The sequence below is a fragment of the Rhopalosiphum padi genome, chromosome 3 (assembly GCF_020882245.1).
Source record: "Rhopalosiphum padi isolate XX-2018 chromosome 3, ASM2088224v1, whole genome shotgun sequence".
Classification (NCBI taxonomy): Eukaryota; Metazoa; Arthropoda; class Insecta; order Hemiptera; family Aphididae; genus Rhopalosiphum; species Rhopalosiphum padi.
This window is the reverse complement of record NC_083599.1, coordinates 52,970,915-52,997,591: the sequence shown is the minus strand read 5'-3', so window position 1 is coordinate 52,997,591 and position 26,677 is coordinate 52,970,915. Positions and strand designations below refer to the sequence as shown.

Genomic DNA, 26,677 nt, shown 5'->3' with positions numbered 1-26,677 from the left:
AAATAAACTGATAATTTAATTTAATTGTATCATTATTATTATAGAATATTTATATTATACAAGTAATATTGTTCATCCAGAGGGGTTTATATATACAGCGCATCGACTGCATATTGAGGAATAGGTACAACAATGGTCATTCCACAGAATGGTTCCCGGGCTGTGTGTTACTAATTTATTATATAAAATTAATATATTTTTTTACAATACTATAAAATACTTGATATCAAATTTACTATACAACATGTATATATATATATATTTGAATAAAAAAAATGTTTGTACAAATAAAATAAATATGATTCAGCATTTTTCATGTAACTATAGGTAATATTGTAGTTATTGTACGTTTGAATTTATTTATTATCCGCGACAATTAAACTGTAATAGTTACGCGTCATTACAGTGCTGTCAGACTACAAGTTATCGAACAAAGATAGTAAATTAATAATTACAAAACAAAATGTTTATTATTAGTACCAATGTTGTGGGCTATCAAAGTTAAAATTTAAAAATTTAAATCAAAAATATTTTTGCATTATATTTGGAATTAGAATAACTTTAGGTATCTATCTTTTACTAAAATTAATTTTTAGTTGTATTTAGAATTTAAACACTTTTAAAATGATTGTGAATCTTATTGAAATAAGTAAAATATCATTGAAATAGAGGAATGTCTTAGAATATACCTAATTTTTAATATATAAGTTCACCACAAAATATTTCATCCACTTGGCACAATATTTTTTAGCGTCAAACTACACGTTGCATGTACTAACAATTTTTATTTTGAATTACAAACCATTTGAATTTTTCACACAAAAATTTGTCTGAATAATATTAATTTTATAAATTAATGTATTTTGTGCAACGTACGCATAAATATGTTTGTCTAATCATTATTTAGATATGGAAGACTTCAGCAAACTTTCCAGTAAAACAGTTACTGAAGTATTGATGTTGGAGTTGAAAATGTCTCCTGCAGCCAAAACGTTTTTGGTATCGGGATTTCCAAGAAATATGCGCGATGTAGTTGAATACACAAATAAGGTATTGTAGTAAAATCTCTATTTTGTTTTAAAATTGTATTAAGTTATTTGAGTAGTTTTTCAGTATTCTTTTAAACTTGAAAATAATATTGGCGTAGATGCATTTAATCTACTGTGATCAGTAAAAGAAATATATATATATATATATAGGGTGGGATCTATCAGTTTATTTGAAATTTTTAAAATTAACGTACATAATATAATTCCAATAGACTAAACAAAACATATTCAAACGAACATTAATAAATTACGAGAACTCTATTAACTATTATTTATTTATATGTTCGTATTATTTAGATCAAAATCGTAAACGGCGTTATTCTAATATCGTGGAATCAAAATGTGTTGGAACGACAAATCGATTACGGTGCAAAATTAGGGCATGTCGTTTTAAGTCTGGCCAGAATGGAGTTGAACAACTTCTACAAAAATGTCACTCCGGTGTCGGACTTTTACGACCAGAGGGGAATGCTCATTTCGGTGAGTGTTGAATCGAGACAAATAGATATATTAATTATAAATATAATGGCAGATCGCAGATCGGCATTTGTATATTATAATGTCGTGACCACACGTTGTCATGTTCGAAGGTGAACGGCGAACGGAGTCCGACGGAAGTGTATAACGACTTCCGGTCTTCGGTACTGCAAATATTGAGCGCCTACAAAAGCCCTGCGCCAGTTGTAGTGGCTAACGGTACCGTGCCTGCAGACAATCCGGGTACCGAACAACCGGAAGTCGACGCCGCCGAGCGTCCAAACAGCCACCTCTCTGTCAATCTCGTGCCGGAACCACGGGCCACAGACCGCGTCTCGGAACCACGGGTCGCGGACCACGTTTCGGAAACGGAAACGTTTCCGCGAGTCATTTTCGTAGTAGGTGAGTGCTTTGGCAATAACAAAAACGTCGTAGACCATACGAAATTATGAACGGTTCGCATTTTTGACATTTAGTGCCAGTTCGACAGTTATAATTTGTTTATAATATATACAATCTGCCAAATTAATACCTCAGAGGTACGATTAAACACTAGCTTGATGTCATCCATAATTTAGCACGTCGTGTTAAAATAGGTACCAGTGTTTAAATCGGTTACCGAGTTTTGTGGTTAATTTTCTTAGTATAGGTATTTTATCAAAACCTGGAAAACCTATAGGCGTTACCGTTAAATTGAAAAATATTTAACTTATCGATGTTTGGTTACAGTGATAAAATGATTATCAAAAATTACTAATGATGAAATGTTTAAAATATTAAAGGTTTCTCTGGCTAATCATTAATCAGGTTATTATTCTATGTAATCATTAATTTATTGGCTTTGGCAAAGATAATGTGATCAAATAGAAAATACAACAGATAATAGATTACACGGTGGAGTATATAAAGGCATTTGAAGTTAGAAATGCATACATTTTTTCATTTTATATCTATGTTTGGAAAATCGAAATCAAACAGAAACCACAAAATCTAAAAGATATATAAATACAATTATTTTATTAATGTAAAATTTAAACTATATTACTTAATTATTAAACGATAAATACCTAACGATGTTTTTATAATTTTAAAACATTATTTGTGAAAAATTAAAACTTACAAATATTATATTATTATGAATTGTACTACATGTAATGTTATTTTTAATTTTTTTAAATATATTATCTAATTTTACTTTAAATCTATTTTTACTGTGTTACGAAATTTAAAAAAAGATGTTATTCAATTTTGGATTATTAAGTTGATATAATATGGTATAAATATATTTTATTATAATATCTAATTACATATTAATAAAATAATAAATGCAGTATTATCGACTTATTATAATAATAAAATAAAATAAATAACTTTATTAACTATATTAAAAAAAAAAAACACTATCATTTAGTGATATAGGCTGATAAGACCGGTTCCAATAAAAATCGTGTACAATGATACGAGTTTATATCAATTTAAATTCGTTATGTACAGAAGAGCGATACTCACTTACCTACCTTTTTTAGAATAAAAATATTCTTATTGCCAAAGCCATTTATAGTTTAAGAAAGGTTCTTGCATTCAATGATTAAGTATAATATATTCAAAGTATGTTCTGATATTATTTATGATAACCGATAACCTATTGATTAATATAGTTGAAATCGATTTTTATAAGAATGATTTCGCTTTGTAGACTAAAATTACTAATCTATATTTTTAGAAAAGTTTAATAAAAGCAATTTTTCAACCTTTCTATGTGTTAAGAATAATTCATAAGCTTAAAAATTATTTTAAAACGAAATTTTTTTGTAGCCTTTGCCCTTTACTACTTTATATTATACTATGTTATTTTATTTCGGACTTCAATTTTTTAGACGCAAATCATTGATTAATTTATTGATGTACACAGGTGGCCCCGGCAGCAACAAGAGTTCACTGTGCCAAAAAGTGCTTAGGGCCAACGCCGGTTGGGGGCATGTCAGCGTTGGACCTTTAATGAGATCTCTGGCGTCGTCTCAAGAGCCGCTGCAAGAAACGATAAGCAGTGGATACATCCTCGAAGAGGTGACGACAATATTATCTCTATTCATATCACTGACTATATATTGTTGTTTTTATATCATTACAGTCGATAGTTCACGAAATATTAGATAAAGAGTTACTCAAGTATAATAATGCAGAGGGTATAGTGATCGATGGTTATCCAAGGAATATTGGACAGCTCAACTATTTTGAAAAAAAGGTACCTACCGTGATAACGACATTATAATATTATTATAGAATAATAAAAATGTATTTTTTTTAAATAAATTATTTAATCTATTTAATCTATTATATATATATTATACTTACTGTTAGTCAGGAAAAATATACGAATACATAATATGTATCGATCGTTTTATTGCTATTTTAGTATATCTCAAAAAACGAGTTCACAAGTTCACGAAAATCGATGTCTGTATAATACCTCACTTTGTAAAATAATTTGGCCGACAAATTTTGTAAAAAATTTCCATTGAAAACTACGTTTTGCAGTAAGCTAAAAAAATGCAAATAGTATTAATTGTATTAATCGTGATAAAGTAATATTGTTACAATCAATATATTATAATTAATCTTACTTAACTAAGATTGTTTCCAAATCCTTCCTTGATAGACTAACGATAGTTGATTCCCAACAGTCGTCAATAATTATACAGAGATTCAGTCATTATTTTCAATAATTTTGAAGGACTAAGATCGACTTACAGATTATATCTTTTAGTTACGAGTTCAAGTTCATCTATAATCAAAATACTTGGGTGGCTGATAGAATATTTGAATATACCAAGGCAAATTTGTCCCTAGTTTTCCTAAATGCATTATTATTATTGAATAATAAATATACTAAGCGTTTAGGTTTTCGTTCATCCACTCGATGATACATTTTACTACCGATTTGTGGTTAGTTTCGCAGAGTTTGGTTTTGATTACCTTCGTGTTGCACGCCTACCTGACGGGTAGGAATACAAAATATTTATGTATCATCTAACCTGTTATCTGCAATCTGCCTCACTGCTGTAAACATAAGTAAAATCATAATATGTGTAAAATGTTTTTATTCAATTATTGGTGAATCGATATATTTTCAAATGGTTTCACAATAATTACGGTTTTTTTTTGTCAAATGAAAATTTTTTTAATCGCATCAAAGAGTAATTTAAATGATTTTACGCAAAAGTTTTCGAAATAATTCGAACGATTCACTTCTTAAATTAATATGTTTAAAACACTCCCTTAATGATTTAAAATCGTTCAATAATCATCCTGTTTAGTTAAACGCTGTTTCGGTAATTTGTCAATATGAATTTTGAATTTTCGCCATAATAATATTTTAGACGAATGTTTATAATATGAATTTATTATAATAATATTATATCTACGTAAATTATAACAATTTAATATAGTTTATATATTTAATATAATATGTTATTTTGAAACTATCTATATACCTACGAAAATAACAATATTATGATGTTGTTCGTATGTTTGACGATGTGAACGAAATTATTTTTCAGTATGCTCAACGGCCGAAGTTGATACTATTGGATTGCTCAAAGTTGCAGTTAGGTCGCGGAAGGTTAGACGACAGCGTGTCGGCGTTTCGCCGGCGTCTGCAGAGTTTCCGCGAACAAACTCTACCGATGCTCAAGGCACTGGATAAAGACAACCGCTTAGCCGTAGTGAGTAAACATTATTGAAATTAAACATGCGATTTTTTAGTATTATTGTGGTATGAAAAAAAATTGAGAATTAGAGTTTAGTCGGTTCGCGAAAGCAAGTTAGAAACAATATAAAGATTATAAAAATATTATTATGACAGCAATCAATTTAAAAGTGCTCGTATTTGTTGTCTACAAATTGAAGAAAAGTCAAATATGATATGATTCCCTTAATATTAATGGTTTTAAGCTTCTTGTAAATATTAAAATATCCAATGTTTGTGTTAAAAAAAAAAATATATTATAGAATTTACTTGATTATATTAAAATCTGATTTTTTTTACGATTTACTTTTAGTTAGAATATTTTTATTTTTTTTATTTTTTTTAAATGAGTATAATAAAATAGAAAGTGATGTTTTTAATAACCAAAATACATATATTCTTTAATTAATATCTTATATTTAAACATCAACTCTATTGAGTCAATAAAATCAATATTCAATTGTTAAAATATCATATAGAATAGTAATCGGCCAAGAGAATTTAAAAATATAGATAGTATTTTTCGACGCATATTCGTGTTGTTTATGAGATTGGTAAAAAGGATAACTGACAAGAACATACTCATATTTTTTTTAATATCCTATCGCTACCTACACATGTAAACCATTTTTGCTGATAAATGGATTAAAAATTGTGCAATCATGTTGTGATTTAACCATAATTACTAAAAATATTATGATTAAAGATTTTCAAAATTTTTTAATTAAGAAATTAACAATATATAAGAATAATCTATGTATTGAATTTTCAAAAATTATTTAGTAAATTTTTTTTTATTAAAATGTATAAAAAAGAAACTAAAAAGAAAATTAATTTTGTCGAAAATTAGATTTGCGTGAAAATCTCGTTTTTCTTTATTTTTTTTTCGTTTTTCCCAATTACTAAAAAAAAAGTATCATTCAATTTTTAAATAAATATAAAAAAATGAAAAGAGTATCCTTTTTATTAGAAAATATAAATGTATCATTAAAGTATAATACTTAGTATACACACTTATTGTCATTATCGTGCATAATATGAATTATTTATTGTAATTTAATAATATTGTTTGATAATATTTCATCCTTATAGTTTAATGGTAGTTTAACACCTATGCCATATATACAGGGTGATTCTTTTATCATGAAACACTCATTATTTCAAAATGTATGCATGTTTTTGAAAAAAATTTTTTTACATAGTTTCAAGTTGTTAAAAAACGTTTTTATTAAAAAATTATATTTTTAAATATTATTTATCCTTATATTTTATTAAGTTTTTTTTTCATATTCCAAAGCAGAATATTTTTCTGAGTATTTCAATATATAAAATCGAATTTAGGGCGAGTAGTTTATGAGTTGTACGTATTTAAAGTTTAGACAAGCGGAGTAGTGGACAAACATTTTGCGGGGTAACCCCGTACCACTCCACTCTGCGAATCGAAACTTTAAATACTTATAACTCATAACTACTTGCCCTGAATTCGATTATAATGCATCAAAATACTCAAAAAAATAATCTGCTTTGGAATATGAAATTAAAATTCTATGTTGTCATTCAAAAAAGTAAAAAACTTAAAAAAATATAATTTTTTTAATAAAAACTTTGTTTTTTTAACAACTTGAAACTATGTAAAAAAATGTTTTAAAAAACATGAATACATTTTGAAATAATGAGTGTTTCGCGATAAAAGAATCACTGTATACCTAATATATATTATGTATGCGTTTGTTACGATGACAATATCATATACTGTGTGTGTGTGTTAATAACTCAGGTGGACGGTAACACCGACGACAAGCGCGTGCAAGAGACGTTCATCAGCACTCTGGTGGAGACGATGAAGGGAGAGAATTTTCCGGTTTACCATCGGGACGACGACGACGACACCGATCCGCGCCGGGACACGGAAAAGCGAACCACGTCGACGGCGGCGGTGGCGGGGCACGCGGTTACGGGGCCGGCGGTGCCGCGTCAAAACGGTCATCTACCGAACGACACCAACGAAGAGCACGACAATCGCGGACAGACTATGCGTTACGACGTGCGGAACATGTACGCTCAAATAGGATCATATGCCAACGATCCGTCGCTGTACAACCCATAAACACTGTAATTGCCGTAAACCAATGACATTATTATTATTATTATTCTCATAATATCATATAATATTATAATGTTGTTGTAGAGTTACGCCCAAACTTCGTAGGCAAACAACACGCACAGCGGCGCTCACTCTATATAAGACGTATAGGCGTGCGCAGGACTTCGCGATCCCACCGGTTTTCCTCATTTTGACACTGGCGAAATGTGCGCGAGGTAAACGCGATGCGCTCGTTTTATCGCGTTCGGCTGTTTCGCGGAGACGAAAACGCGTCCTTCGGTATCGAGACGCATTTATTATAATATTATATAGGTAAAAACGGGTTGTGACTAATTTATAGTCTATAGACGAGATGATATTATAATACTATCCAGTGGCGTAGTCAAGGGAGGGAGGGCCAAACGGCCAAAGGCCCGTATTTTTTATATTGTTTTAAAACATTTAAATCTAAACATGAAAATTTTAGTTATTTAAAATAGTATAAATACGTCAACGACAAATCAATGTTAATATGTTATCAGCATTTTTGTTTTGTTGCTGTTTTTTATTTTCAATAACTCAAGTTAAAAGTATTTAGTCCCCCCCCCCCCATCAAAAAATTCTAGCTACGCCTTCGATGATATCTATTTATGTGGGCTGTGTCGTTACTGCTGATTGAGCGATGTACACGGTTGTGTATGGCCCAACGCCAGGGGTGTCTCCGTGGGGTGGGATATGTGGCCAGTCGTCCTGACTCCTGTGGCACACCTTGTAGGTTTTTAAGAAATTTCTTAGTGTTTATAGTTAATTTTTCTGTAACTGAACCGTTTTTTACTATATGTCAATGTAAATACGATAATAATATCGAGAACGATTAATGCGTACCTATCCATACGAATTACTATATAGGTGATAATCAAATTAAATTATTACATTTTAATAGATATTATATTTTATTTAGTTGTATTTATAATATTGAGCGAGAGGTTAAAATCGTCTATCCGTAACCTCTTGAGAGGACGTTATGTCGTACACGCACACGTTGTCTAATTAACGCACAAGTCAACATAACAAATTTTACGTTTAAAATAATCCATTTTATTCTGTTGTTTTTAATATTATATTATTATGGTATTTTCACCGGTTAGGTAAGAATATTATTTACGGCACCGGAAGAGAGTGTTTTGATAGTTTAATTTTAAAACATGTTATGAGTGTTTTAAAAAATGTACATTTTTTTTTTAATTTTAAAATACTCGTCCATCCATAACTTGTTTTAAAATTAGAATATCAAAAAAAAAAAAATGCTTACGATTGACATTAAATAATATTTTTACGCTTAACTATTTGATGAATGGTCAACTCACTATAAAATTCAAAATAACAGAGTAAAATGAATTATTCTGAACGTAAAATTTGATATGCTTTAATAAAACGAATACAATACATGTGGGTACGGCGTCCCATACTCCCATTAAAGTCTATTTATAAAAACAAATATATATTTTATAATAATCAATCAAAAACTATAATATGCAAAGACTGAGTTTATATCTTGAGTTTTCACCGCTCCTTCAAATGGGTCAAGGACGCTCCTGGTGTAAACGGTATACGCGTGAATACGTCTGTCAATAAAAAAATCCATCTATTTTTAGACATCTCGAATTGCTAAATAATTGTATTACTTTTCGTTTGATTAACATATTATTATTGGCGGACATTCCATATTTCAATTCTATTATAAATTCATTATTTTTTTTTTTTTAACTATCCGTAATATATACGGTAAGCTTTATTACAGATAAGCTATATTCATCGGTGTCGACTAAATCCGAAATAAACTGACAGGTGCAACGAAAGGTGAGAACACCATTCGCTGCACGGCCGTGCGCACGCTTATGCTTTGAGAAATGCAAATTACCATCCGTCGCGTGCCACACGGATCGAATGCCAAACGGCGCGCCGATCGCGGAAATCGAGTCTTTAATATAACTATACGTACTACTTCTGTTATAATAATAATAATGAAAATGGTAATAGAACAACTACGAATATGTTTTTTTTTTTTTAATATGTTTGTTTCGTCTGTGTTTTTATTTTTTCTGCGAATGCGACAACATTGAATAACTTGGTGTACAAATAAATGTGATGAGTAATGATCAATTCGTTTGTATATTGTCATGTACTTTTGATATGTTTTTATTGTTATATATTCTACTTGAATAAAAATGATTTTTGTCATTTTATACTGTGAACGTTTTCTGTTACTACTTGTGACTTGTGTACACGTATCTTATATTTTATAATATTATACAACTACCTATGAGACGGTGGTATGGACGGTGTTTGTGTAAAAAGTGCCAGCAAACAGTTTTTCTTTGTGTATCCGAAATTAGTGATTGAGTTATAACGGGTTAGGTTAAAAATAAATGAAATCACGTGGAAATAGAGAAAATCAAAGAATGGTCGTTGAAAAATGCAATAACTTAGTCATATAAATTAAAACTTGAGCTGGTTGTAAATCAGTCGATTTTGGTTTTAAAGTGCAAAATTAATCAAAAAAATTGGTATGTCCAGATCTGCTGTTGAAAATACGCGTAACTGTTAAAAAAAATAAATTAAAGCTTTATTATATGTATTAATGCACTCTAACAGACATTTTTTTAAAAATGTACTAAAAAAAAGGTCTTAAAATTATTTTTGACATTGAAAATATTAGTTTAATTATATAAGTTGATATTCTCGGGTATTATTTATTCGTATAATTTTCATCATCTTCTAGTTTTCCTATCTTTTTTTTTTTACTTTAAAAATTATGCTGAACTCAAACAATTGAATAGTTAGAATAATATAATTATATATAGGCAATGACAATAATATATTATTTTTAATTCCAGTGTTCACGCATTTCCATACCGCATAATAGTTTTAAATATTTTGAGCTATATTAAGGTGTTTGACATTTTCCATACAGTCGATTTATGTGGAATAATAAATGGCTAAACATTTTTAAAACCAAATACAATAGGTTCTTAATAAGCTATTCATGTGCTTAAGTTGAACCTATGACTTTGTACATTTACAGTACTTTTTATCGGGAAGATTTTTCACTAAGCTAAGACTTGAAAATGTAATCCAAGGTTTTTCACAATTAATTCTTAAGGAACCTGCAAAGTGTAAAACATATATTAACTTAATTTTTTTTTCATTGACATTTGAAATTAAAATTTGGTCTAGATATAAATGATTATAATATATAAATTGCTTTAATATAATAATACAAAATTATAATAGGTAGCAATTTATTTGTATGGTAATAAGCTGATGACGTACTGTTTCAGCTTACAATCGTTTTATTGTATACATTTATTTATCGCTATTCAAATTTAACGCATCTATTACAGTGACTCAATGACGAGTAGACGTCTTCTACTGTACATAAAAACGGTTATCTGCTTTTCTCCTTTATTTTAAAAATCTCTTTACTATCTTGCAGTGGTAGATTTTCAACATTTTTTTTGGGGGGGAGGTCCTAAAAAATAATATGTAAAAATTATATTTTATTATATGTATTTGTATTTATTATAAATTATATAAGCGTCTGGATGCTGTCTGGATGGGAATCAGACCCCATGACCCCCCGGTAAATCCGCCACTGCTGTTTTATCTATTCGGGTATAAGGAATTTCAAATCGCCAAAATCTATTTTGAGTGACACGAAAAATACTTAGGATATAATTCCTTTACCTGCTACTAAAGTATATTATAATTTATAATGTTATATAATAATATGTATAGGAAAGATCGACCGGAGTACGTAGTAATAATCATACATTGACACAATAATACATGGCATATAACGTAATGATATAGAATCTTTATTTACAGGCATCCCATTTTGTATAAATATATTTAGGTATAATATTAATGTATATTGTATAAAATCATATTGAATCAGTACACAGTACACATAACGAAGATACGAAGTGGTTAGCTATAAGTTAAATACCTTATACCACACTGAATGTTGTTTAATAATTGGTTAGACGACGAATGCTATTATAACTATTTCGAAGTAGGTATATAATAATATTAGATAATTATGTTTCGGGCAAATCAATATTAAATCTTACGGAACGTTTCGTTGAACACTAACTTATTACAATGTTGAATAATAATAATAATAATATATTGTTTAATAATATAATATAAATAAATAAAATGATTAATATTCTGACTAATGAACATTATAATATAGTCACGATGAGTATAGTATATAAAATAAATAAGATAAGATTCGAAATTTCGAATGAACGTAAATAATTATTTGCTAAAACTATAATGAAAGTGTTTTTTTTTTTTTTTTTTGTAAACAAGTTTTAAATGATAATATTAAGTCGGAAGCTAACTATAATAAATTGCAGCAAATAAATCTGGTAGAACCATAATTTTATTCCGATGGACGGACACCTGTTTCTTGTTTCTTCTTATTTGTGATTATGGTGATGATAATGATTGAGTTCACCTGTCCATATCATAGATTGATAAGATCGACGTAATCTAGCTTCGAACCATTTGTTGTTTTTTTTTTGTATTTTTTTTTTGTTTTCATTTTTTTCTTTAAATTTAGGTTTCGATTTTGAACGGTGAGCCAGGTATGTGATCATCGCCCCACTTGACCAGTAGAATGTATTCACCACGTTCTCGGACGATATAGCTCACTTGGAAATTATTCTGTTTCATGTGTTTGATAAATATCTCCTCACACGGTCCCTTAGGTCCATAAATACCAACGAATAACATATTGTTGCCTGTGAAACAAAAGCATGACACATTTTAGTAGATTTAACAATAAAATGTACGTATGAAATAATATTATATCAATTATAAACGAGAAAAACCATTTAAAATCTAATAAAATAACAGAAAATTAATTTATTCTATACCCTATATTATAATATGAGTACGAGTAAATATTGTCATTACTTCATTAGTCAAATTATTAGATAATCTGACCGCTCACCATAATATTATCTACTTAATATAGTAATTTTAGTATCTTAATGTCTCTGGAGATTAATATTTAGTTAATTTGGGAGCGCAAGGCCCTTTCTCTTTGGGCAACTGAGATTCAAAATGTCTACTCATATACGATTTCGCTTAAGTCATGCATTATATTGGACTACATATTTCCGATATAATATACAATCAATTGTATATGGTGACTTACCGGCATCTGTAGCACTTATGCTGAATAGATTTTGTTTTCCCACGTACGCTTTCTTCAAGCCCATTCCTTTGCTTGTGACGAGTGTGGCGTTCGACTTGAAGTGTGGTAGAACAACACCGGATCCACCCTTGTGACCTTTAGACACTTTGTGTACGGTTTCCACTACCACCGAGCTTGTTTCTTGTGGTCCGCGCTCAGCCAAATCCTCGCCTGAAAAGCGATCAAACATTATTTTAATTGTTTCAATAAAAATGTTCTAATTGTTGTTTAAAATATTGCATTAGTTACAGACTACAGTCTTATCGTTAATAATATGTTTCGATATAACTTTAATCGTATTACACATAACGTACCAGTACAGGTGACTTTGAACGGCGAACCGACAATATGATATCCGTTGTATTTCAAACTGATATAATATTCGCCTGGCACCAGCGGCGTATATCTGACTTTGTAGCCTTCTTCGACTTCGGTACAGTCCATAGAAACCTTACTTGGTCCGTCTATGGTTACAGCCAATGTACCGGCACCCGCGTTGCAAGTGTCCACAATGAAATCCGTCTTGTGTCCTATAACATTTACCAATAATGAGTTTAACGAATTTCGACCAATTTTTTCTTAGAATTGAATAAATATATATATTTTTTAAAACCAAGCAGGTAATGCGAAACAATGTTCTCGGAAAAAAAACACTTTGTGAAAATAAAAATAAAAACGTCTCTATAGAAGTATAAAACTAATATAATACACATTCCATTCAGATTCTAAAATAATTTAACTGCCTATCATCATTCATCATATTTTACTAATGTTCGAAGAGCATGATAAATCCGTAAAATATTTCAATTAGCAGTTAATATTCGTAAAAAAAGAGTTTGATCTAAAAATATCGACGTTTTTTTTACTGTGTGTCTGTGTTAATCTTAATCATTATATTTTGTTGACCGGAAAAAAAAAAAAGTCAACGGAAAGTAAAAAGGAATTTTGATTTTCAAACTAAAATTAATTATATTACGATGCTTTTGCCCTAATGTGAGACTAAGAACGTATTTATTTTCGGGTATTATAGGTTATTATTTATTGTATATATATATGATAAGATACCTGTCTTGACGTCTCCCAAACCACTGCCAGTGGCGTGCACGGCAGCTGGGTCAGCGTCTCCTTTGCCAACCTTTAGGCGGTACGGCGATCCTGGAATGTGAACCCCGTTGAATTTGACGTGTATATTGTGAACGCCATTATCGCGGGGCATGAAACGAACAGAGTACTCGTCTTGATCGATTGATTGGATGAAACAGTCGTCTTCGGTTCCGGACGGCGACACCACCTGCAAAATAACGATCGCGACAATTATTTCAGTCCGTTATAGTGTATTATGATAATCACGTAATAGCGGCGTCGGTAAAAATCAGAAATATAAATATTTTAAACGCCCAAAAACTATTATTATAATATCGATTCTTTGATCTAGTGAATAATTATAATACATAATAATATTATTATTCATAAATACCTTCGCGTCGAGTTGGCCGACAGCGCCGTTTTTGCGAACAATGAATTGTGCGGGGTAATCGGCTTGGACTCCAGACGTCGGGAATTGCGCCACTTCAAGTTTGTGCGCGTCACCCATTGCTGGCGATATAAACAGCTTGTACGGTGAGTCAGGTATGTGCTGATCGTTAAACTTAATACCAATTCGGTATTCTCCTGTAGAACAGAAAAAATATTTTGAACATTTGTTTTATGAAGTGACATAATTACAATAAATTCATTTATGCATATTATTATCCTGACTTCAACGAATTATAGCAGAAAGTGTTCGTAAAATGTTCCATACAAATTCAATGTTTTTGTAATTATATTTTACTACATGTGATGATTTTATTTTTTTGAAATTTCAGTTATATGAACTAGTAATGCTTATAATATTTTATTTTATTCATTTCCCTTATACATTATAAATTTATAATAGTGTAGTCTACAAGTCTAACTCGGTACTTCTACAATCGAAACTAGAAAACTAGATAGTTCTAATATTATTCAAATATTATCAACTAATTTAACTGAAATTTTGATTTAATCACTTTATTATTGGTCTAAATATATTATTATAGATAATTCATTATGTTGTGCGATTAAATATAAATATAAATATATTGACTTAATAGATTAATATTATATTATATATTTAATATTACATTCTATTAGTAGGTATCAACATTTGTATTTTATTTAATATTGTAAGTTTTAATATCCTAAAATGTAATAAATAAAGTCTATCCCAATTCGTCAATAATAATAAAAAAGTAATACTAATAATTATATTACATTTAGAAAAAATTGTATCGTACCTACCTCATTTTCAATATAATTTTACTTTTTAATTTTAAATTAAATTTTCTATAATTTGTATATCTTAGAAAAGTCTTACTAATTAAGAAATCAGGTAGGAACACTAGGAACCAAATATTAATTATAGTTAATTATATACGTACAATTATTGCATGTGATTTTATTATCTTATATGGGCGATGTATTTAGTAGGTCTTACTACAATGTTTTAATTTAGTAATGTAATTGTTCAAACTAGTATTGTCTATTAATCGAAATTCAAACTTAAAAACAAGTATAATATAATTACTTATTAACTATTATTACATTCATTTTTAATTTTATCTAAAAAAAATTATAAAGAACAATTTTCTTTAGTATTTTAAAAGCTTAATAATTTAAATACTATACTATTCAAATTGTTGTTTGAGAACTTTTCTCAGTAAATAAATATATTAAATATCGAATGTTTGAATCGAATGCAACAATTGTAGATACTTTTTTATGTAGATTGGACAAAGATCATAGTTTAATGCACTTTCAAACTTTCGTATACGTGTCAGCATAAGTTATAAAGTAATTATAAAGCTTCAGACGCGTTTTTAGATAAAATAAATAAATAAAATACACTAGTTGTATTTGTTTATGAAGTATTGGATCATTTGGACTAAAAACACCGTTAAATGGGTTTAACGATTGAAATTTATTTTATAACTAATGTTTCTCCTATTTCAACTCCATACATTTTTAGACCACATAATATGTAATTGGAGTCCATGGCAAAGTACCAAGTCATAAATCCGTTACAATTTGCATTAAAGTTTATATTAATTGGAGTGCAACAGCAAAAATAAAAAAATTCAATCAACTTAATTTATAACATTAGTAATTAACTAGAAAATAGTACATCTAATCGTTTTAATTTTAATAAATGTTATAAATTATTTTTCTGAAAATTATGTATAGCTTGTATAGAAGTTACGAGTCTTATGCGAATGACCCATAATTGTATTTAGAATAATTGTAAAAAATACTTATATTAGAATTGGATTAAATAAATATGTTGAAACTATAAAAAAAATATTCCTCTTTATATTTTTTTTTATATTCCAAAATTAAAAATGTAATTCACTTCAATTAAAAACGTAAATAGTTTGAAACCTTTAGTCATTATTGAAGTCAATAAGATGGGTCCATGATAAGTAATGTAAATAATTATTTAAAAATAATATTATTCAACGCAAAATATCGGTTATGTATAGACTATTATAGACTATATCGTAAACAGCTGTTAGTAACGATTTGTAGCTTATCAAAAGTACAATATTTTTTTTTTCTTAAGTTATTTTATATTTTAATTAAAAATAATTTATTTTTAAAATTGACTTGAATTTTTCAATCATTTTATTTCAGACCATAATATTCTTTTCTGTTTTTGAATTTCTCTCCGCTTTTTTTAACTTACTAACAATATTTAAATATAAAATAATAAATATTTATGGATCTAATATTAAAATAAAAAAAATTATTCAGTACCTAATCTTTTGATAAATTCAAACTTCCTTTCACAAGTCGTTTCCGATAAATATAGCATGATATACAAAAAATAAATATTTTTAATGAAACTAATCGACGAACCTGGTTCACCTACGACGTAACTGACATAACATGAGCCATCCTTGCGGTCTTTGAAATCAATTTCCGCCTTACTAGGACCTTCGACTGATATGGCTAATGAGCCCGGGCCAGCTTCCCTAGTCCACACGTTAAATTCACACGGTTGCCCTTGTTCACCGCGTTCTAGACCAGAACCTCCAGCATGTACACGATGAGCTCCACCATCGCTCAAAGGACCGACGGTAAATTGGAATGGCGATCCTGCAATACGATAAACGGTCAACATCGATCAAATCGAAAATTACAGCGGTCGTAATTAAAACTTACCGGGTATGTGGACTTCCTTATACCGGACCGACACCGTGTGTACGCCCAATTCTTTCGGTACAAAATGAACGGCATAGAGTCCATCTTCGATTTCGTTGATTTCGGCATCTTCCGTGATGCCACCAGGTGATGTCACAGTCGACGATAAATCATATGGCAACACACCTACAATATACGGGTCAATCAATTATATTTTAAAAAGCCAAGTTAGAGACAGACAACTCACATATACAATATACATAATATATAAGGTGTAACAAGACTATTTGACAAACTCTGTATAATAATTATAAGCAAAAACATTCTAATCACAAAAAGATGTTTAAATTAATAATTTATTTATTTAATACTTTAAAATTTGCATGTGGTAAAGATACAGTGAAAATTATTATTTATTATTGGAAATTGACAGAAAATGTATAATTATTCATATTTATTTTGAAATAAACACTTAATATCAAGTTTTTCGATTAAGCAACACTTTACACACCACTAATCTATGTTTATGTAGAATCAATCTCATTAGTAAATAATGCACTGTAGGGCATGTCAAGACATTTTGGATCTTTGAAATTAGAGTATGTCTTAAAAAAAAAAAATTCCAAAAGCTATAAAAATTCTAAAGAAACATAATATATGTTATAGCTTACCCGGCATCTTGAACGTAAGTTTGCAGTTGCTGCCCACCTCGGTAAGAGGTACAGCTTCTCGCCTCCGTTCAATTTTCTCACGCTGGCAGTTGCTTCCTTCACCTGTGACTTTAACGGTGAACGGTGAACCATCGACGTGATGGTCGGCGAATTTCAAATTCACGATATAGTATCCTGGTTCTGTTGGCCTGTACGATATGTTCAATGTACCGTCTTCGTTGTCCTTACATTGGATCTCTGCTTTGCTAGGACCTTCGATGGAAAGCGATAATCCACCATAACCTATACATAATAAACGATACGGTTATATAATATTATTATACAGACAATATGCAAAGAATTAAATCTAGAACAATACAATGAAACGAATAAATTAAGTATTATTAAGTTTAAATGAAAAAAAAATATATAAAATATGTTAGTGAACGATTCCGTACAAATTAAATTAAACGTTAAATATCACATTTTTTAATACTTGCATGTTTAGAATTATTCAAAATCATTTCAACTGTTTTGTAATGATTTAAAAATAGCAATAAATATACACAGAAACTGATATTGATTATGGTTATATTATGAATAATTTTAAGTAATGGTTACTAATATAAATATATAATATATACAACACACCCACGTATTTTTTTAATATTTATTTTTTTCTTTTATGTAATTTGAACTAATAATTATAAAACTAAAATTTTAGTAAAAGTGATTTTGTAATTACGATTATAAAATGATGAATTATAATGATAACGGCATAATCTATTTATATATTATTAATTAATTCCTAATAAATAAAGATAATTATGGTCAAAACGCATAAAAAATTTTTACACGTAACGTTTTAGTTTAAACGAGTTTATCGGCTCAACAATAATAATGTAAAACGTATAAATATAATTTACTTATTACAAATTATAGTATATTTTGTATTTATTTTTGTTATTTTGATTTTGAAATAATAAAGAATAAATATTGTTAACGAGTTTTAAACACAAGAACTAAACATATACTATTATATTATAATATTATGTTATGAAATATAATATTATCAAAACAACATTTAATCATAAACATCACCCACCGGCGCTTCTTGTATCCACTGTGAACAAATTCTCAATATGTGTTTTGCCTTCTTTCAATCCGTTGCCAGTAACTTTGACTTTTTTCGCGTCGCCGACTTCTCGCTCACCTACAGTGATTTTAAAAGGCGAGTTGACGATGTGCTGGCCCATTCGTTTCACAGACACTACGTGTTGGCCGATTTCTCTCGGCGTGAACGATATACCTGAAAACGTAAACGCGTAAGTGTAAAAGGGGTTCACTGCGAGTCTCGAGACCAGCAAACGGCATACCTAAGTTTCCGTTTGGCAGGCGTTTCAAGAAACAAGGTTCTTCGAGACCACTCGGCGCTTGGATCGATGCGTTCAACAGCCGGAAGTCCTTGTCAAGAACTTTGCCGGGCAACGATACCTCGCTGCAAGAGCCCACGGATATCTGGTTTCTCTTTCGGCCTTCGCCTGTAAGTACACAAAAATAAAAATATTTATTTTAAAGTACATCTTATAATATATATTTAAGTGGTACAATGGAGATATAAGCATATATTATGCACAACTGAACGCGTATTCTATGGATCATGTCCTGTTCAAAGGACAATACGAACCTGTGACTTTTGAATTGTATGGGCTTCCTTTGATGTGCTTGTCGCCGAACTTGACAGAAATCCTGTATTCGCCGGGCGCTGTCGGCAGGTACGTGACGGACACTGTGCCATCCTTGTTATCGTGACAACTGATGTCAGCCTTGCTGGGACCTTCTACGGCCAACGAAAGTCCACCTGAAGTAAACGGAAAGACAATTAAATCAATGAATTTTTTGTGGATCTGTAGTTAATTTAACGGTATAGTGAAAACAGTTAACATAGGTAACTATACAATGTTATAACACTAAAACCAAATTTCTGGTAGAAAAGGTCAGAAGTTTTTTAATATATTACGCGCTTATATATATTTTTATGTTTAAATAAATATTTTTTTCTAACTTTTAAAAAATTTTAGGTATTAAGTTCGGTATATTCCCCGTGAAACAATCTTGGATATCTATATAATTAAAGAATTCTTTAGGTACAGATCGAAAAAGATTTATAAGTATTTCAAATAATAAGTTTCCATTAATTTTCTTCCCAAATTTTAATTATGTACCTATACATAGGTAGGTAGCCAGCCAGACAGGTACAAATAATTTTACAAAATGTTGCTTAAATTGTACGTCACAAATTTCAATATTTATATATTATTATAGCAGTGAATTTAATGCAATAACAAATCTTAAAAATGTAATTAAATATTGATATAAAATGCATTAAAATATAAAAATTCAAAAAATTTAATTATCTACCAAATTTTATTGAAAAGAAAATTTCTATATAGACATTTTAGTTATTTTATATAGCTTGTAAAAAAAAGAAAACATATTTATTTTTTTTTTAGATGGTTCTTTAAAAATAATAAATTAGGCATGTAGGTAATAAATATTAAAAAGTATTATGATATAAAAATAGTTTTAAAACAAAAATTAATAAACAGTTTATAAAATGTATGTAAATTGTTTTAATTGACGGAAAGTTTAAAAAATTTTGGAGAAAAATAGAATTAACAAAGGAAAAAAGACCAAATCAATAAAGCAATTTCAAAAAATTAAAAATAAATGATTTAGTATTGAATCTGTTTGTGCCTAATTTAAACTTTTTAAGACAACTATTATTAATCGAATTATTAAGATACTGAATATTATAATATTATGCTGAATATCGATTTAGTGCGACTAACGATTAAAAAAAAAGTCCAAAAAAACAGCATATTAATATAATATAGCCACCCACTCAAATTCGCCACTAGCTTCGTATGATATAGCGGCAGTCGATTTATTTAAGTTATCTTTATCATAAATAGATTAAATAAGAAGATGTACGTACCGGCTCCGGCTCCTTTCGTGTATATGGTGAAGTCCGACGGTTCTCCGCTGACGCCGTGTGTGAGTCCCGGTCCGTACGCTGTTATGTGTCCACTAGTGATTGAGTCGACATGGAATTTGAACGGCGAACCTGTTTGATGATAAAAACGTTTATTGTATAATTACTATTTGATCTGATCACTGCTCATATTTTAAATATTTTTCATGGAAAGCCGTATTTTACAAATAAAATATGACACCGTTTTTGCAATGATGATGTTTAAAAATATTATTTATTATTTTTATTTTACTGAAAACACTAGACGTAAATGTATTTAATATTTTTGGTGACCTCTTTCGTATTATTATAAAATTGTATTTTGATGATATATAGTATGAATTAATCGTAAGAATAAAAACAAAGTGGGTGAAAACTATTTTTTGTTGTCGATCATCATAAACAATATAAAACAAATTTTCAATTGAATTTGCAAATAAAATAAAATTATGAAAATAATAATGTAGGTATTAATTACACTATTATTCTTGACCATTAGTAAGGAAATATGATAAAAACTATTTCTGATTATAATTACATATTTTTTTTTCTTTTTACTTAGAGATCTACACACTCTTATACAATCAAGTTGAAAGGACAGAAAAATCATAAAAAATATAAAAAAAATTGGCTGTCACATGTTTTTAGTTTTTACGTTCAATTTGTGGTGACACAGATGAATTCTGAAAAGTTTCCTTTTTTTTATGATCGTGTATGAGTACATTATAGTGACTATATTGCCAGTATATTGGCCTCTGCAGTCAAAAACTTAACACGCTAAATAAATCGTCCAATTTAATACTTAGGTGATTTCAGAAAAACATGTTTTTCAACATTTTTCTTGTACATAAAACGGTTACAAATACGAGGTTGTATAATATACGTTTTGTGATAAAAATAAACTAAATTAGTTAAGATTTCATAATAAATTATAGGTTATTTTTATAATATAATATTCACATCTGAGTTCCATAAATACATGTAAAATAATACTCAGGTGGAAAATGTTGATTTTAATTAGATCCATCGTATATTCTAAAATTACGATTTATTGTATACGATATATTTTTTTTTAAATGACACTTCTGATATTCAAAAGCGAACCTTAAAAATTGGCAACGAATACTATAGCATCTTTTTCCCGAATAACACTAAAATTAAGCCATGGGAGTCTGATGTATAATAGTGTATGCATGATAATTATTGCGATCGGATAGACAATACTAAGTTTATTTTCGTTCGCGGAGAGTGATCATTATAATAAAAACTAATGACGTAAAGTGTAGGGGACGTTGGTTATAATTCTCTGCAAGAATTTAACGTGTATATTATTATATATACATTTTTTTTTTAAATTTTTGTCATACAATATTATGCGCAATGTATTTTTGTATGAAATTGAAATAGAATTCAAAACCGTCAGCTGAGCGAATAAATTTTAAGGAACACATCTAAAATTAGATTTTTTTTTTATACAAATTATTAAAATGTTTTCAAAATCCACACAATAGTACTGCGACGCTTTCAGCTATATATTATTATCTATGATTTTGAACGATGACAATAATAAGTTTGCAACGGGTTTACCTTGAACGTTTTCTCCATTGTACTTAACGAATAACTCGTGCAAGCCTTCTTCCTTGGGATCATATTTAAGTGAGACAGTTCCATCGTGATTATCCTCGACGGACGGTTGATCTCGTTTACCACTCGGCATCGTAATATCAGCTGAAAGCAAAAATTTAAATTGAAAATAAGTTAAGATTTTAAGCTTTTCATTTTCAAATATAAATATATGCATTTTTAAATACTAACTGATATTAAAAATAGACTAAAATATTAAATAAATATACTTGAATTTTATATAGATTGAATTATAGTTTCAATTGTTTATTAAAATACGCACGAAAAATATCCAAATGTAATACTTGGAAGTATTATAGGTACATATAGAGGCGATCTATCAATTATATTTACCACACCTTGTTTTTTTCAATTGTAATGCAGTTAATCAAATTCTTATTTTTGAAAATATGTTTAAAATGTTTGAATATTTAAATATAATTCAAGTTCATATTTTCAAACTTTTGAATTTTTTGCACTATTTAAGAAGTGTCTTTTGGCAAAATAAAGTTGTTCACATAAAAACCACCTTTTGTATTTTAGATTATTTAATTAATAACTTTTTGAAAATTGTAATGTATCTATCTATTAATAAAAATTTGAATAAATAGTCTTTCAATTATTAAAATGTTTATTCTAAAAATAGTTTTATGAAAATCTAAAACATATATAATATTGTTAATGTTGTTATAATATTTATTATACTTGGACCGTTTTTTATACATCTTAAATATTACTATAAATTAACATTACTATATTTTTTAAATGTATTATCATGGATCTATTATCCTTAGAATATAAAATTAAATAACACAAAACTAATCGTCCGAATTTTGAATTTTATACGTCAACATTTTTCAAAACAATTATCCGCTAAATAATTTACAGTAGAAAGGAACAATTTTTATTTGAAAAACAGAAATTCCACAGGAAAATCCTTATAAATTATAATTAGAAAATAACTAAAAAAAAAATCAAGAATTTAGAAAAATATGATCTCCAAGTATATTTAAAAATTTCGAAAGTTATATTTTGAATAATCAAAGAAGAAAAAAACGTGTTGAGCATGTTTGGTGAATCATCTTGTATCTAATAGTTATTTGTATATTTTAAATTCAATTTTTTTTTTTAATTTCCTTATGACGATTAATGAAAAATTTAAATTATTTTGAATTAAATTTCACTATGTAGTTCATCCAATGAATATTATCCATGTAAGTATATTATCTATATATTGTCTATAATATATTTTAATATTTTATTGTTATATCAAATGGTGTGCTCTTGTCGAACCATGATATAAATGACTCAACTATGAACTAAGTCATATCGATTAAATACATTTATTCATCAGTAAAGTATTATAATAACTAATAAAATAATATAGTAGAATATTATGTAACTCTTAGATATTTAGGGAAGAAATATTCACTTCGTCTTAAAATAAAAAATTGTTGGGTTTTTTTTTATTTTTGTTAGTTTTCTGAACAAACTTTGACACTTTATATTTTATATGTTAAGTGTGGAAATGACAAATAGCTCCATATTAATATGTCAACATTAGACGCGTGAATATTTTATTTTTAGGTTTGTCAGCACTTACATATTGCAGACAAAAGTGTGTTTTTCTTAGAAAAAAGCATGTTTCAAATGATTCATTGATTACGAATATCATATGATTTTACTGGCTTAATTTGATTTAACTGTATAATAATATAGCCAAAATTGGCGAATAGGAGATTGATCGATGATGTGAATGCCATACATTTTGTGCGATCATAATATATAATATTCGATCTCTTATCTCTATAGGTCAGTGGAAAACGATGTTGATTGTTAACACCCCGCTAAATGTCTAAAATCTGTCCAAAAAAAAGTTTTCGAATATTGTCGTGTCGATATTTATAATTTTACCATAAACAAATATAATATATTGTTATTTAGACATAACGTTGTTTGCGATAATGTTCAGGTATTAATTAGTCGATGAATAAGTTTCAAATAGCTACGTGAAAATAAAACGTTTTCCTGTGGTTGATAATTAGGGGATTAGGTATTGGTGTCTTAACTTATAATAATCTAACCAGACAGAATAGGGTATTATAACGTTTTCATTAAAAAATAATTTATTTCAAATAATTATTACCAATAAACAATAATAGAGGTTAGGTCTAACAAATTCGTTTTTAGAAATATGTTTTTCGAACTTTGGAATTAGCCCTCAAATAATAAATTTGATGTACCATATTATTTAGTGTAATATACCAAATACAGAATATAAAGTATAAATATGCTTCGTCAAATCTAAAGTATATTTTATTATATGATTTTTATGTCTTTATAACTCTTACAATGCATGTCAGAAATACAATACGTTTATGCGTAGAGTTAAAAAACATTTATTTTTACCATGTACTAAAAATAAAATTCCTAAATAAAAGTTTATTATCAACAAACGTACAAACGTAAATTTTTTTGTTATCAGGCGAATACTAGTATATTTTCAAAAAAAAAAGCTTCAACTATTTGCAAATTTGCATATTATATTTGATATACGATAGTCATATAGAACTTTGAATTGCAAAAAATGTTTAACATAAATTTGACAGCAAAAGCTTCCCTTCCCTTGGCATTTCAATCGGAAAACAAAAACAAAACGAAAAAATAGAGAGTGAGAAATGCAAAAATATGTGGATCGAACGAAAAAAAAACAATTTTTTAAAATTCGGGTTTATACACGACTCCGCAGTCCGCAGATGTGATAATAAAATGACACTTTGATTGAAATATATTATAACAACACGTAAACAACAATTATAACGAAATAAATATGTTTAAATGCCCAAAGAGCAAAATTTAGCATAAGGAGTTGTATTGGTTAAATTGTTAAACACACAATATGACGTGACCGATTTTGAAAATTGCCGACGTTTTTATTGACTTGAATATTATTATAAATTGGCGATTGTGTATTATCATCGGATGTATCGATTATTGTACTCAGTCTTGTAACGACCGCGTTTAATTAAAAAAAAAGAACGTGTCGGGCCAAAAATTGCTCTTGCTCGGCCATTCGCATTGCCGGATACTGTCGCCACATACGAAATCGGACGTGACTCAGATAACATTACGAGATCGCATCGTCGCAATCATGTATAGGTACGCGTATATTTTTCGTCACGATCGTAATCGCCCGACAACATAGTTAATGGTTTCGACGCGTGCACGTATCGCCGTCTGCACAGCAGGCCGACAGCCAAACCGTCAGGTAATTTACTAAAAACACTTTTTTTTCACAGCCATCATTTGTCAATATTCTTAAAAATTGATCACTTTACGGAGTTGAAGAAAATCGATGACATAATCGTCGACCCGAGACCCCGAAAAACAAACTCAGCCTCGAGACTTTACCTCTGCACCACCTGCACTCCCTCAAAGTCCAGCAATGCATAGCACACAAGTTTCCTATTTCGTGCACACGATGGGTATAGGTACTGTCTTAATTTCGACTACTGCGACGTGTCCGCGTGTCGCGCAAACAAATCAACAAACACAAACGAACCGACGACGACGGACGCAAATGCCGTGACGACGCGATTATACCTTTTTTGGTGTTAACGTAGTAAAACGTCAAAAAGGTGATTTCGGATTGGTCGTCGTCGGCGCCGTTACACGCGCTCTTGCATTCCACGTCGTCGCCGCCGCCCTCGTCGTCCCCGGACGGGCCAGGCCGCCGGTTCACGCGGTCGTAGCCCCGGGACAGGTGCATCACGGCCGCGGCGCACGCGTCCACTTCGCTGACGGTCAGGCATTTGAGGTACGACCGGTAGGCCGTGGCTAGGCACGTCCACGTGGCCTCCTCCACGGGCAGCTCGAAGTGGAACAGGTATACCATGTCGTCGGTATAATATAATGTTGTTACGGCGAAGCGACGGCGGTATGCGATATTATAATATTACGCTATATATATATATATAAACTGAATACCGCGTGGTACAGGGCGACGACGGTGACGGAAATGTCTGCGAAGCGTGTAAAAGCGTGTCCGCGGTGCGACTGATATCTGGACCGGATTATCGCCTTATCTCGAAGGGTCGGCCGGTACATCAAAAGGAGGGTCACACCGGGGAATTCGGCGGGCCAAAAGCCAATAGCGGCCGCGGCGGCGAGTTATTAATTTAAATTTATTATTATTTTTTTTCGGCGCAAAAAACAACGAGGAAAAAAGGAAAAACGGGAGGGGGTCGCGGTCGACATATTAATAGGGATAATTGCGTATATCGTAATGCACACGCACACCTATGTGACATTAATATAATAATATGTCGTGTGCCCCGGCGAAAGTGGTCTAATTTTAAAACGATGTCGCCTCGAGAAAGACTTAGAGAGAGAGAGAGAGAGAGAAACAGAGTTTTTATTTTTCACGTCCGAATGAATACACGACCGGGCGTGTAAAATTTATATTTTTATAATCATAACGATAACGACGACGAAGACGATAAAAATAATAATGATAATTTATATTC

At 29.7% G+C, this 26,677-nt stretch overlaps 2 protein-coding genes across 7 annotated transcripts in view; one reads left to right on the top strand and one right to left on the bottom strand.

The window, feature by feature from the left end:
• The window catches only part of LOC132927615 (uncharacterized), a 43,057-nt gene extending 33,454 nt beyond the window's left edge, over positions 1-9,603 (top strand). Inside the window, exons 4-11 of one of the 2 annotated variants that reach the window (XM_060992181.1) lie at positions 908-1,050; positions 1,347-1,529; positions 1,640-1,928; positions 3,439-3,593; positions 3,658-3,771; positions 5,087-5,251; positions 7,052-7,386; positions 7,463-9,603. In XM_060992181.1, the coding sequence (XP_060848164.1) occupies positions 908-1,050; positions 1,347-1,529; positions 1,640-1,928; positions 3,439-3,593; positions 3,658-3,771; positions 5,087-5,251; positions 7,052-7,381 (1,379 nt within the window). In that variant the 3' untranslated portion in view covers positions 7,382-7,386; positions 7,463-9,603. Of the gene's footprint in view, positions 1-907; positions 1,051-1,346; positions 1,530-1,639; positions 1,929-3,438; positions 3,594-3,657; positions 3,772-5,086; positions 5,252-7,051 lie in introns of both variants that reach the window. The other variant, XM_060992180.1, reaches the window with a different exon arrangement.
• A 1,611-nt stretch (positions 9,604-11,214) lies between these two features.
• Positions 11,215-26,677, bottom strand: part of LOC132924466 (filamin-A) — a 108,250-nt gene continuing 92,787 nt past the window's right edge. For 4 of the 5 annotated variants that reach the window (XM_060988802.1, XM_060988803.1, XM_060988800.1 and 1 more), the window contains 13 exons: positions 22,116-22,256; positions 20,493-20,621; positions 19,182-19,355; positions 18,871-19,035; positions 18,600-18,803; positions 17,516-17,797; positions 16,866-17,030; positions 16,560-16,799; positions 14,104-14,297; positions 13,692-13,917; positions 12,941-13,156; positions 12,588-12,797; positions 11,215-12,168 (listed from right to left, as the gene is read on the bottom strand). In XM_060988802.1, coding sequence (XP_060844785.1) covers positions 11,984-12,168; positions 12,588-12,797; positions 12,941-13,156; positions 13,692-13,917; positions 14,104-14,297; positions 16,560-16,799; positions 16,866-17,030; positions 17,516-17,797; positions 18,600-18,803; positions 18,871-19,035; positions 19,182-19,355; positions 20,493-20,621; positions 22,116-22,256 — 2,531 coding nt within the window. In that variant the 3' untranslated portion in view covers positions 11,215-11,983. Of the gene's footprint in view, positions 12,169-12,587; positions 12,798-12,940; positions 13,157-13,691; positions 13,918-14,103; positions 14,298-16,559; positions 16,800-16,865; positions 17,031-17,515; positions 17,798-18,599; positions 18,804-18,870; positions 19,036-19,181; positions 19,356-20,492; positions 20,622-22,115; positions 22,257-25,754; positions 26,226-26,677 lie in introns of those variants that run through there. The other variant, XM_060988804.1, reaches the window with a different exon arrangement.